This window comes from Sceloporus occidentalis, unplaced genomic scaffold, assembly GCF_023333645.1.
Source record: "Sceloporus occidentalis isolate IW3139 unplaced genomic scaffold, rSceOcc1.0.p SCAF_2, whole genome shotgun sequence".
NCBI lineage: Eukaryota > Metazoa > Chordata > Lepidosauria > Squamata > Phrynosomatidae > Sceloporus > Sceloporus occidentalis.
This window is the reverse complement of record NW_028316982.1, coordinates 168,643,865-168,657,665: the sequence shown is the minus strand read 5'-3', so window position 1 is coordinate 168,657,665 and position 13,801 is coordinate 168,643,865. Positions and strand designations below refer to the sequence as shown.

General features: G+C 44.1%; 1 protein-coding gene and 1 pseudogene across 1 annotated transcript in view; both read left to right on the top strand.

The window, feature by feature from the left end:
- The first annotated feature begins 1,430 nt into the window (after nt 1-1,430).
- On the top strand, nt 1,431-1,862 carry LOC149319266 (ATP synthase F(0) complex subunit C3, mitochondrial pseudogene; annotated as a pseudogene).
- A 5,506-nt stretch (nt 1,863-7,368) lies between these two features.
- Nucleotides 7,369-13,801, top strand: part of LOC149319265 (sodium/hydrogen exchanger 2-like) — a 50,368-nt gene continuing 43,935 nt past the window's right edge. The window contains exon 1 of the mRNA XM_089508009.1: nt 7,369-7,829. Coding sequence (XP_089364135.1) covers nt 7,574-7,829 — 256 coding nt within the window. The 5' untranslated portion in view covers nt 7,369-7,573. The remainder of the gene's footprint in view (nt 7,830-13,801) is intronic.

Genomic DNA, 13,801 nt, shown 5'->3' with positions numbered 1-13,801 from the left:
ATCCTTGCCCAGAAGCCTCCCTATTGACATTGGCCTCTGGCCATCCTTATTGGGAGGTTCTAGGTGTTGCAGTCCAAAAAGTACAATTTCCAAGGTCAGAGGTTCTTTTTACAGGTGTTTAGGAAGGGTTTAGGGTCTCTGTACCAGCCCTGAACAGACACCCCATCTTGCTACCTAACACAAAGAACAAAATGGTGATCATTTGCCATCACATGATCATGTCCCTTTCCATTATACACACAACTGAATCTCACTGCAACTCAGGTACTAAGAGTCCTTCACCATACTGGGAAACTGCAAACTAGCTTATGGGGTGCAGGACAGACTGTGTGCCACTCAGCTCTTTTCTCCAACATCTTTCAGTTGTTTCCTAATGCCTGGACATTGCTCTGTTTAATAGTGGGACTGGGCCTGCATGCCTGCTCTCTCATGTCGACTAGATTTTATACAGCAGAAGGGCTGCACCTCCCACTAGGCTTGTGGCAGCTAACTCAAGGTGACATGAAAGGGCAACAAATTATTTAATGTGTTATTATTGTCATTTTGTGGGAAGGTGGAAATATATTTGTGGGATTTTGTGTTTCAAAAGGTGCAAGACAAATCTTATTTGGAAACTTTTGAGACCACAGTTACGTATTACAGTAGCACATCCCATCCTGCCATCAAAATTATGATACATACAGTAGTCTCTCAGTACAGCACAATAACTTGGGCCAGGCCTGCTCTTCCTTTAAAAATTCTTCCATATGAAAATTTGTCAGGCAAACTCCATCCTTCTGGAACCCAGTCAATTAAAATGTATATTTCAACAAGAGTCCTCATCCAAGAGGATTGGGCAGCCAGCTGATATAAACTGAAAGGAAGGGTATTTTATTCTCTCCTTTGTTTTTACATTAAATTCTATGCTGCTTCAAACAGCTGCTGCAAGCTATTATTTCAATCATTATTTAATTATGGGTTTGTTTTTGGTAGGAATTTACTGGTTTTGTAAGTTGCTCTTGATGGGATTTTTAAAAGCTGCCTTCGGAGTCCTGTGGTGGAAAATGAATGGATATGTTTCAAAATGCCTTTCATCCATTCAAAAGCAACCACTCCCATTGTGACTTTAGAAGGGATTTTCCTAAGAGTTGCAGTCTAGACTTGTTTACATTTGCATTATTATTATTTTTATTATTATTATTATACTTGGTTTAAAATTCTAGCTTATTGTTGTTGTGTGCTTTCAAATTCTAGCAACACATTACAAGAAACCAAACATTTAATAAATTATAATGTTCTTATTTGATTCAAGTTGTGGCCTGCCGTCCCTTTGACCTCTACCACTGCACTAGCCCAGACGGAGGAGCCACCGCTGCTGGCCAGAAGGCCCAGAGTCCCTCTGGCCCCAGACGCCACCTCTGCAATCAGCAGCAGCTAAAGCAATTGCCTCCATGTTTGCCTGTGCCAAGCTGGCCACTGGTTCCCCTGTGTTGATGTGTGTGGGATCAAGAATCCTTTATAGACCAATTTCTGTATCAGTGTTGTCTAGGCCGGAGGTCAGGACTGGAGAGGGCAGTACACCTTTCCTTACTGGGGCTCAAAACATGGGCAGTCACCTAGCACTAAGGGAATTTTAAAGGAGTGCTATCAGCAGAGACATTGACACTGCTGCCAAATTTATTGGTGCTGGTGCTGCCACAGTAGGAGTGGCTGGTTCTGGTGCTGGTACTGGAACAGTCTTTGGAAGTGTAATCATTGGTTATGCAAGAAATCCTTTTCTGAAACAGCAGTTGTTCTCCTATGCTATTCTGGGATTTGCCCTGTCTGAAGCCATGGGTCTCTTCTGTCTGATGGTTGCATTCTTGATCCTGTTTGCCATGTGAGGATACCCTTTCGTACTTTTGGCATTAATGAACTACAATGTGATTCTATGAATGTCACCTCGGTAAAACGTGGAAATGTATGCTACTTCCAAAGCAGCTTAATTAAAGATGGTAATGAGGTTTTTTTTAAAAAAAACATTTGATTAAAGTTGTTGCTGACTTATGGCAACCATAAGTTGAACCTGTCATGGGCTTTTCTTGGCAAGATTTGTTCATAGGAGGTTTGCCATTGCCTTCCCCTGAGGCTGAGAACATGTAACTTGCCCAAGGTCACACAATGGGTTTCCATGGCCAAGCGGGAAATCGAAAATCTACCCTATAGTCATGGTTAGAGTAAAATTGGGGAGAGGAAAGTTACCTTTCTCACTGGAGAAAAGTGGAATATAAATATTACAAATGTGTATATAAACTAATCTTCAGTTTCTCATCTCTAGACAGATTACATAAAATATTGCAACAATATTCCAAAACATAGTATCACTCTTGGAGTATTTAAAATACTTCACATACTTTGGACCAGATTATGTGGTGTAGAATGTAGCATAAACATTATAAAGGTGAAACTATGTTGCATCTGTCCTCCCAGTTTCTCTTGAACTCCCTGTTTAGTCACTGCAACCTCAAAAGCCATTGAGTAAATGGTGGAGAGTTGGTGGGAAAGGGATCAGAGAAGTATCCAGCTGTGTCCCCAGAGCCAGATGCAGACTAGTGATGATATTGTCCATTGCAATCTGTTGGGGTTCTCTGGAGATGTCAACAGATGTAACCATTCTATATCTGAGTATGTACACTTGCATAGGCCAGGAACACAAGCTGAGAGACTGTGGACATTATCAGACAAGGGAAATTGGAAGTATAATCCAATGGCAATCCGAACGCAATCATGGGGTTTAATGTTATTGCATGATAGACTACCACACACAATTTTGGGCAATGGGAAGTCAGTCAGAACGCAATCATGGGGTTTCACATTATTGCGTGAGAAGTGATTACATGCAATTTCGGGCAATGGCAAGCTATTTTGGGGCAATGGGAAGTCGGTTTGAATGCAATTCGAATTCACATAAATTGGCTGAACTAGCACATTCACATGAATGTGTTCTGGCCCCACTTTCTTTTCATTCGAAATTAAGAGAAATTCCTCCCATGTGATAAACTCCTGTGACTTGCCTAAGGTCACTCCAGTGGGTTTCCATGGCTGAGCTGGGATTCAATCACTGGTTTCCAGAGTCATAGTCCAATGCTCAAACCACTACAGCCTCACTGGATGTGCAACATTAATTTACAGAAGACTTATAATATCCTTCCACATCACTTTTTGTACTAAATCTGAATACATTTTGGAAAATAAACAAATAAATTGAATGTTTCATTCCATGGGAAGATATGCTGTTCTAGTGCTTGACTCCATAGGGAGGCTGGTTGTCCTAGTGCTGACAAACTTTCCTCTCCCCAACCCCATAGAACATTGTTCTTTCAGTGTTCCTTACCTCTAGGAGAAATCCAGGCCATGAGAAGGATGGAGTTCTAGTAGCTAAATCTGCACCAACAGAAGACCATAGGCATTTGGTCATGGCTATTATTGGAATCAGGTTTCTATTTATTCACAGTATCCCAGAGCTGGCAGGGCAAGAACAAGAACACTATATCATAGTGAGTAAGCCATAAAAGTGCAGAACTCTCTGGAGTATTAGTGATACAATCCTCCCAGGAGGATTTTTGCTGTTCTTGGAACATTCAGATTTGTACAGGAGATTATTGCCCACACTGACAAACACATAAAGTATGTTTTTCGCAAAAGCATAGATTCATATTTGATAGATATGCATGCTTTTTAATGTGTTATACAGCATGCCTCCTATGTTGCCGCCCTGCAAAAAGTGTAGATGCAGTTACTGGTAAAGTTGGTAAGCCAGGGAAAATGAGGACTGTCTCAGGCAAAAAGGTAGTTTTTCTGTCTTGGCCCTGTCAACTCTGAGGATGTTTTTTCATCACTAGGACAGCTAATTTAATGGCATCAAACCTTGTAATAGCATTCAGTTTATGGGCTGGTTTTTAAAAATGGACCGAGTAGACAGGTTGTTATGGAGAATTACTTTATGGAAAGCTATAATGCTATTAAGAGCCAACATAGCATAGTGGTTGAGTGTTGAACTCAGACTCTGGAGATCGGGGTTTGAATCCTCACTTGGCCATAGAGTCCCACTGTGACCTTGGACAAGTCACACTCTCTCAGCCTCAGAGAAAGACAAAGGCAAACCCTATCTGAACAAGGAAACCCCTGAGTCACTATAAATCAGAAACTATGTGAACATACACAACAACAACAACAACATGCTGTAAGTCTAGTGCCTACTTGAAATGCAACCCTAAACTTCATAAATACATCACACTATTGTTTCAGTAGAACATAAATCCATGTCACACATTGTGAAAAATAATGCAATAACAGCTTGTGTGTTGGCGGAAACAGTGAATTACAAATGACAATGTGTACTTCACTGACCCATTGTTTGACTCCTTATTAGTAGTCACATTATTGAGAAGCAGAGTGGTGTAGTGGTCTGAGCAATGGACTATAACTCTGGAGATCAGGATGTGAATCCCTGCTTGGTCATAAAGACTCACTGGGTGACATTGGGCAAGTCACATTCTCTCAGCCTAACAGGGGAAGACAATGACAAATGTGAACCAACCCTGCCAAGAAAAACCCATGATAGTGTCGCCATAAGTTGGGAATGATTTGAAGGCAAACAACAACAAGGAGCACATACCTGTGTCACACATTGTGAAAAACAGTGCAATAAGTGCTTGCTTTAATACGTATTAATTCATACATATTGACTGATTTAATACATATGTCTCTTGCTTGTTCTTTTAAACTGATGTATGTTTTAACTGATGTGCTTTTAACATATTTGTTGGTCTGCTGTTGCTCCCCACCTCAGTCCATGAGGAGAGGTAGGAAAGAAATAACAACCACTATATCATCATCATCATCATCAACATCATCATTTTTAACCTGCCTCTCCCCAGAAAATGAGATAGGGAACATCAACAGACCAACAAATAGGTTAAAAACACAATATCAGCTGAAACATACATCAATTTAAAAGAACAAGCAGGATACATATGCATTAAAACAACTAGTGTTGTTGTTGTTGTTGTTGTCTGAACCAGTGAGTTACAAATGAGAAAGCCAGAAGTTTCATGAATAAGGAATTTGCTGGGGATAATTAATCCTGAGGTATCCAACCACAAAGTGAGGTCTAATAGCCCTCATCAAGGAAGAAGGAGCAAAGGCAGGCTTAATGCTGAACAGAGAGAAAACAAAAATAATGACCACTGAGGACCTTTACAAGTTCAACCTACTAGACAACGAAGCAATATAAATAGTAAAAGAATCCCCATCCCTGGGATCATAGATTGATAGAAATGCGGACTGCAGTCAGGAAATCAAGAATGGGAAGAGGGCCTATGAAAGAACTAGAAAAGATCCTAAAATGCAAAGATATACAACTGAGCACAAAAGTTAGAAGCATACAAGCCATTGCATTCCCTATTACTATGTATGGATGTGAGAGCTGGACAGTTAGGAAAGAGGATAGGAAGAAAATCCATTCATCTGAGATCTGGTGCTGGAGAAGAGTGCAGAGGATCCCATGGACAGCCAAAAGGGCAAACAAATGGGTCCTAGAGCAGATGAAGCAGGAAACCTCTCTGGAGGCCAAGAGGACAAAATTGAGGTTGTCGGACTTTGGACACATCATGAGAAGGAAGGACTCCTTGGAAAAGACCATAATGCTGGGAAAGGTGGAGGGAAGGAGGAAGAGAGGAAGGGCGCAGACAAGATGGATGGACTCTATTAAGGAGGTCATGGGTTTCATGGGGTTGCAGCAGGAATCAAGCAGAGCAGTGGAGGACAAGGGTGTGGAGATGTCCATAGGGTTGCCATGAGTTGAGATTGACTCGAGGGCAGTTAACAGCAGCAACAGCAACAGCAACAACATAACAGGAACTCTCCAGGATTGTCGGGAGATCATGGCGGCCTGCTGCTGTCCGTGTCCTTTGCCCGTCTCCCTCCAATGGCGCAATGGCTGCCTTGGGAACCGTAGGGAGAGCCTGCCCTGCGGACGCCCTTCTCTGTGGCGCTTGGCTCCTGGGGCTGGCTTTCCCGGCTGTTCACTAGCCCTCCTCGGGGCTCGGCTGGCGGGTGAGGGGCTGACCCCTGGCCTGGCTGGCTGGCCTTTTGCCCTCGCCGGGGGCGACCTCCCTTGAACCCAGGCCCAGGCGGCTCCTCCCTGGCGGCCCCTGTCCCGGCCGAGGCGGGGCTGCGGGCCTGGCTTGGCTTCCCTGCTGCTTGGGAGGAACTCCTCTTGTCCCTTTCTGGCTCTGTGAAGCGGGGAGCCACGCACACACACGGCCCCAGGCGCTCCTGCCCCCGGGCGCCAAGAACGGCCTGGGTTCGAGTCCCTGCCATGTCACACTCTCTCAGCCTCAGAGGATGGCCAGGGCAAACCCACTCTGAAGAAACTGGCCAAGAAAGCCCCATGATAGCTTCGCCGCCTGAGGGTCGCCATAAGTCTTTGAGACTAACTTGGGTGTGCATGTGAGTGTGTGTGGCAGTGGTTTAAGCCTAGGGTCACGGAAACCCACTGGGCGCCCTTGGGCAAGTCCCACTCCCTCAGAGCAAGGCCCCAGGGCAAGCCCCCTCTGAAGGAATCTCAGCCAGCAAACCCCAGCAGGAGAGGCTGGCATTAGCGGCGCCCGAAGAAGGAAAGGACTCGGAGGCACACAACTGCGGTGGAGCCCTGAAGCGCCGGTGAGGCGAGTGGGAAGCCCGAGGTGTCCTCCTTTTCCTGTCCTCCACGCCAACCCTCTCTCCAGGAGGGATTCCAAAACGTCCTCCATTGACAGAGAAGCACGGGAGTGTTTGGGGCTTTTGCCCGCCTTGAATCCCACTGTGGAAAGAAAGGCGGGATAGAAACCCTTGAAATACATAACTAAAGTAAAACAAAAGAGGGAGTGTTTTGAGCGTGTGTGTGGTAAAAGTCCTCCATGCTGAGCATGGCTGGGAAGCATGGGTTTACATTTCTAGGAGTGTTTTTTATTTTTCTGTGGTAAAGCTTTTATGTGGTACCCGCCTTCAATCCCAGTGTGGGAAGAAAGGCGGCATAGAAAAGGCGAGAGAGAAGCCATTGACACAAATAAAACAAAAGAGGGAGTGTTTGGAGCTTGTGTGTGGTATTCTTATGTCCTCCATCTACTGAGCGTGGCTGCGAAGCACGGATTGACGTTTCTACACTTTACATTCTTGAGCCTTTCCCTCGCCTGCCCCACACGGGGAGCCCTTCTCCTCCTTTGCGGCGAGGAAGAGGAAGAAGAAGAGGAGGAGGAGGAGGAGCCCAGTGGCCCCGCCGCAGCAGGTGCAGGGAGGACTCCCTCCCTCCCTGCCTGCCTCCTGCCTTCCTCCGTCGGGAGCCGGGCAGCGCTTGGAGGAGGGACGAGAGCCAGTAGCGTGGGGCAGAGGGTTGAGTGTCTCTGGAAAGACCAGGGTTCGAGTCCCCACTCAGCCATGGAACCCAGTGGGCGAGTCACACCCTCTCAGCCTCAGAGGATGATGGCCAGGGCAAAGTGAAGAAAACTTTGAAGGCACACAGCGGAAGAGACAAGGAGGAGGAGGAGGAAGAGGGAAAGGTCCCCTCCCTGCCATGGGGGCTCTCCTCCGGCTGCAGCCCTGGCCTCTGCTCCTGGCGGGGCTCCTCCAGCCCTCCTCCGTGGCCGCCCTCCAGGAGGCTGCCATGGCCGGCCTCAGCCCCAGCCCCGCAGCCCCAGAGACCTTGCCCAGCACTGGCACCCCCGCCGGAGAGGAGACCCGGCTCCACGTCTTCACGCTGGATTACCCCCACGTCCAGGTCCCCTTCGAGATCACCCTCTGGATCCTGCTGGCTTCCTTAGCCAAGATCGGTAAGACGAGGGCCGGGGCAGGAGGAGAGCAAGCAGAGCCACCCAGAAGTCCCAGGCTGTCCTGCATTTGGCACCCCGGGCTTGGCATTTGGGCCCTTTGCTCGGGATGGCAGTATTTGCCCATAGGGAAAGCAGACTTGTCAATAGAGGAACCATGCTTGCCCCTAGGGAGACGTAGGAGAATGCTTGCCCATAGAGAATCATTGGGAAAGACTTGCCCTATGATTTTCTATGAGCAGGTATTCCCCAGTGATTCTCTACGGGCAAATAATCAATGATTCTCTATGGGCATGAATTCCCCAATGATTCTTTATGGGCAACTATTCCACTATGTTTCCCTATGGGCAAGTATTGTGCAATGATTCTCTATGGGCAAGTATGGTTTCACTATGGGCAAGTACTGTCATTTGCTTTAGTGCATCCCTATTGAAACCCACTGGGGAACCTCACACTCTCTCAGCCTCAGAGGGTGGCCAAAGCAAACCTCCTCTAAACGCATGATCTGGCCAAGGGAAAAGAAAAAAACAAAAGGGTACTTGAAGGCACACAACAACAACAACAACAACAACAACGATTTTATTTATTTCGCCTTGGCTGGGTCCCAAATGGGAGAGGTGAATGTGAGACCTATTGGCAAGGGCTCAGAAAGGCAAGAATGATGGGAGCTGGAGTCTGGAGGAGCAAAGTTTGGGGATCCCTGCCTGCTGTCTGGGGATGATGGGATCAGGAGTCCAAACTATCGGGAGGGGCCCCTCCCCATGGTTTGGACTCCTAATCCCATCGTCCCCAGACAGCATGCAAGGATCCCCAAACTTTGCTCCTCCAGCTCCCATCATCCTTGTCTGATGGCCAAGGTGGCTGGGGCTTATGGGAGCTGGAGTCCAAAACACCCGGGGAGGACCAAAGTTTTGTGGAATGGCTGGACATTGATGGGTGTTGTAGCAGGGCACATCTGGAAATCCAGGGTCTCCCCCCATCTTTTAAACAGAGGCTGGATGGTTATCTGTCGGGGATGCTTTGATGGAGAGTTCCTGCATGGCAGGGGGTTGGACTGGATGGCCCTTGCGGTCTCTTCCAACTCTATTGTTCTGTGATTCTCTGCAGAAAGAGAAGTGTGATTTTCTAAGCCCTGGAGCAAACTTTTCCCTCGCTGACTTTTCACAAAACTGACCAACTCCTTAACTGAGGCCACCCCTTGCCCCCTTCCAGGTCCCCCTCCTCATCCTTGTGGTCAGATTAGGACAGATCACGAAGATGTATTGAAAACACTTGGGCTCCTCCAATTCAGAGCCTTTCCCTGTTTGCATGATCAAGATTTCGCTCTCAATACAATTTGTTGCTCATAAAGCAATCGGGGCGGATTCCTTCTATCACAAAGGCAGCAGCATCGCTTGCTCTTGTGGCCGGAGAAACATCTCGAGATAAGGATCGGGTGTTGGAGGATTCCTGCATAATAATATCTTTCTGATGTGCAATCGGATCCCTTTAGCCCTGCCAGGCTTTGTTATCTCTTCTGTAGAAGCAGAACAATTGTAAATAAATAAATAAATAAAGACTTGGGAGGGACTGAGATTCCTGTTCCCTAGAAGAAGGGTTCGTGTTTGTTGCACCTCAAATACTATTATTATTATTATTATTATTATTATTATTATTATTATTAAATAATTCATCTAAAAACATCTATTACAGCATCACCGATGGCAGTGCTACTCAAGGGCAGGTCTTCCAGCCATTAGCTGTCGCTCCATTGGGACTTTCCTGGAAAGAAAGAAAGAAAGAAAGAACACAAATGTGGTGCCAGGCACATTAGGAAAAAAGAAAAGTTAGTTTCCAGACATCGATAGCCTGAGAAGCACTGTTCTGTAGCAACATATGGCATTGTTAGAACCACAGAATCCTAGAGTTGGAAGAGACCACAAGGGTCATCCAGTCCAACTCCATTCTGCCATGAAGGAAATCTCAGTCAAAGCATCCCCAACAGATGGCCATCCAGCCTCTGTTTAAAGACCGCTAAGGAAGGAGACTTGTTGTGTGACTTTGAGTTGATCCCTAATTTGCTTAGCAAGATTTCTAAGGCTGAGAGAGTGTGACTTGTTCAAGAGGGTTTCCATAGATTCAATCCCTGGACTCCAGTGCTGTAGTCCAGTGCTCCAGCCACTGCACCACACATATTGTAGAAATTCTCACACCAGTACTGCATTCTTTCCATTGTTGTTACCTAGTTTTGTTGGTCACCTCTAACTACCCTGTGGTTTAATGGTTTGAATATTTGACTATGACTCTGGAGAACAGGGTTCAAATGCCCAGTTGTCTATGAAAACCCACTGGGTAACCTTGGTCAAGTCACATGCTCTCAGCCTCAGGGGAAGGCAACGACAAACCTCAGCTGAACACAGAAAACCCCATGATAGGTTCACCTTAGGGTTGCTGTGAATTGGAAACAACTTGAAGGCAAACAATAAGAAGTAGTCCCGTTCTAATATAATTATTCCTTTGTAACATCTGAATGTTGAGAATGTATTTGATTTTTCCACTGAAACAAATGGAGCTTAAAAATGCAAAGTATTGCACATGTTTTCATGTACAGTAGGTGTTCCCCTGAGAATTACTTATTTGGAGGTAATCTGATTTAGTCCATGAATGAGATGTGTGATACCGGTTCTAGTTTTCTGATTCTATTTTTCTCTTGTCACATGTGTTTTCTGTTGTGATATGTGTGCAACAACGTGTCTGTGTATATTTTTTCAGTCTCATGCCAACAAAAATAAGAAGAACAGTAACAGAAGAAAGACACAGGGACTTGTCAATCACATAGAGTTTTGAAATTCTCTTCCTAAAGAGAATCCTCCTGTTGTGCAGAGTGTGTTATTTTGTGCTCTTCTTTATTAATGACCCTGAGGCTTTGAGGGCTCCCTCCTGTCCACCCCACACTCCTCACTTTACAGATTTTCTCTTGGATCATTTTGTTGACTTATTTTGTAATAGGTTTTTAAAATCATTTTACATTTTAGCTTTTGCAATTGTTTTGGTTTTATATTGGGAGCCACTCTAATACCTTTTGTGTTACAGAGTGGAATATTAATTATTCTGAATAAGTAAAATAGTAGATTCGTAAAATTGGCCGCAGTGGTTGGTGGTCTTCTCATGAGGTGCAGCAACCAATCTGGGATGCCACCTGGTGCGGTCCTCACTCCCCGCACCCTCAGTGCCTAGAGGTAGATAAATGTCATCTTAGGAGGAGAGCCAGTACAACTCATACAGCTGCATACACAGCACAAAAGCAACTTCTTTTACTCCAAGCTTAATATTAAATAAAAGCATCATGGATATATTTGCTAACATGAAGCTATAGCAGTTGGTTCACCAATGATAACCACAAGCACAAGGTTGTTATGAAACCGGTTCTTGCTTTCATACATGGGCTAGATTTAAAATGGAATACATTTAATTACATTTTAATTGTCATCTTTGTGAGTTTTTAATTGTATTTTTGTAAGTTTTTAATTGTAAATTTTTAGACTGTAAACCGCTTTGGGTCCCAATTTTGGGAGAAAAGCAGGATACACATTAATGTAATAAATAAATAATAGATGAATGTGGGAATTATAGCCTCCAAAGTCACTGTTTCCAGGCCCTAATTCTGCAGTCTTATGTAGGTCTACTCAGACCTCAGTGTAGTTTACTTTTTTATTACTGCATGTATGTCTCCTGTTCATGTAGTGGAATTCGTTTTTACCAATAAAGTGAGGACACATGTGATCATGACTGCAGTGTGGTTTATCTAGTAATGTACACTTTCATTTTACCTTCATGTAAAGCACACAGCAAAACAATTTATTGCAGGAATACTGAGTCTGTACTAATTCAGGCCCAGTAGTATGTGAAGGCAGGAATAGCAAGATCCAGATAACCATGACTTTTTGACTAGGAGGGACAATAGTGTCATCTGCACTCAAGCTTCCTCTGAGCTTAGTCGCATTTCTTTCTCACAGTAGCAGGTGGACAGGGGAATGAGTTTTATCAAATATGATGTATTGACCTGCCCTTATTGTATAGCCAAGTACTTTGCAATGGCTTGGTCTTGAGTGGGCAATTAACTCCTGTCAGCTTTGTCCCGATGGAGATGAAAATATAAATCAGAAACGATATGGATCAAAACAGCTGTCATGGATCCAAATAGATGATATGGATCAAAAGAATCTCCATTTTTGGACAATCCTGGGATGGTGGCAGCAATAGTGACTGCCATTATTAGAACCTGCACTCAGGACAGGCAAAAGGAATTACTTCTTCACCAGTGCTTAAATTTTCTTCATCAAGATGTGGTGGGACCCATCGGTTTAATGGCTTTAAAGGGAGATTAAAGAAAGCTATGATTCATAAGGCTGTCATCACATACATGAGAAGTAACACAGAATGTCGACCTTCAAATTTTGTTAGACTACAACTTCCAGCAGGCCTAGCCAACATTGCCAAGGGTGAAGAATGCAGGGAGTTGCAGTCTGACAATAGCTGGAGAGCTGCACTTTAGGCATCTCCTAGACACACTGGCCCAGGAGTAAAGTTTCGTTTAATTTAGTGGGTATTACGTTTGGCTGTGTGGCTTGAATAGTTCTGAAACTAACTTTTCCTCATGGTGTTCTATGTGGATGCATAGGCTTGTACTGATAACCTCATAGTAATCTCAATGGCTACTGTAACACTATAAAAGTTCAGGATTGTTCTGTAAGACCATAATATCATATAGTCATAATGTTTACTACCTCCAGATTTAGTGGCGGTATGCTAGTTGCTGAGGTGCAGTTAATAGTTTCTCATGTCCTGGTTGTGGGCTTCCAATTGGGAACTGTTTGACTACTAAGGGAGGAAAGATACCAGTCTAGAAAAGTCTTTGCCCTGTACCAGCAGAGCATCTTGAAATAAAAATGGCACTCTGGTATTCATTTTTTCTTGTTCAATTTCCATTGATTCATGCATGATCTGAAATTTTATTAATAAAGATATACACATTGAAAAGCATTGAATAACAGTATAAATGTTTCCACATCATATAATTAACTTGAAGTAAGATGTAAGCAGATTTCTCTTCTCACCAGAACTCTGGAGGAAGACTACCTGTATTACAGTGTGAAAGATTTTGCCACCACAGGGTAGTTCCCCTACCTGCAGTTTCGATTGTTCTTGATTCATATTTTTTTTCAGACCATGCTCTGTAATAGAGATCTATTCTTTTATGCTTTTATAGCTCACAGTGATGAGTGGTACATTATAATGATATACTCTACCCAATGGCTGCCATAATATATGGTACCACTCGCAGTACATGGTATACTATTATGGAATATCACTCATCATTGTAAGCTATAAAAGTCCAGAAAAACAGCAATAAAAAAGAGTTCACAAGACAATGCTACTTGTCAGCTTTCCATTACAGTACATAGGAAAATATGTCAATGATTTTTTCCCTAGGCATCTAGGGAAGGCAGTCATAAAATTCTGGCTTTTGAAGAAAAGTCTCTCAATGCAATAAAAAGTGTCATTTTATGATGTACCTCAGAACATTGCAACTTATGATTCTATTAGGTGAAACTTCAACAGTGAGCTATGAATATCTGGCTCTTTGTCCACAAACAAGACCTTTAAAACTAGTTGGGAGTGCTTTGCTTTCCTTTGCTTTAGGCAGCTATGTCTTCAGTTGTTCCCCCTGTGTTAAATTTGAATTTTTGAAATGTGACCTTAATGCTGAGGTTGAACCATTGCAGCTTGGAAAAAGAACACTGAGATATAAAAAAAAGTACAAATAGTGGGAGTAGGCAACCTAACAAAACTATAATTGAAGATAATCCTTTCCCAGGTAATGTTTACTCAGCAGTCAATCCTGTTGAGCTTCCCAACAGAATAGGGTTGCAGTTGTATCCATTCTTACTTGGGGATGTGCTCCATTTAACACAGCAGGTTTGACTCCCAAGTAA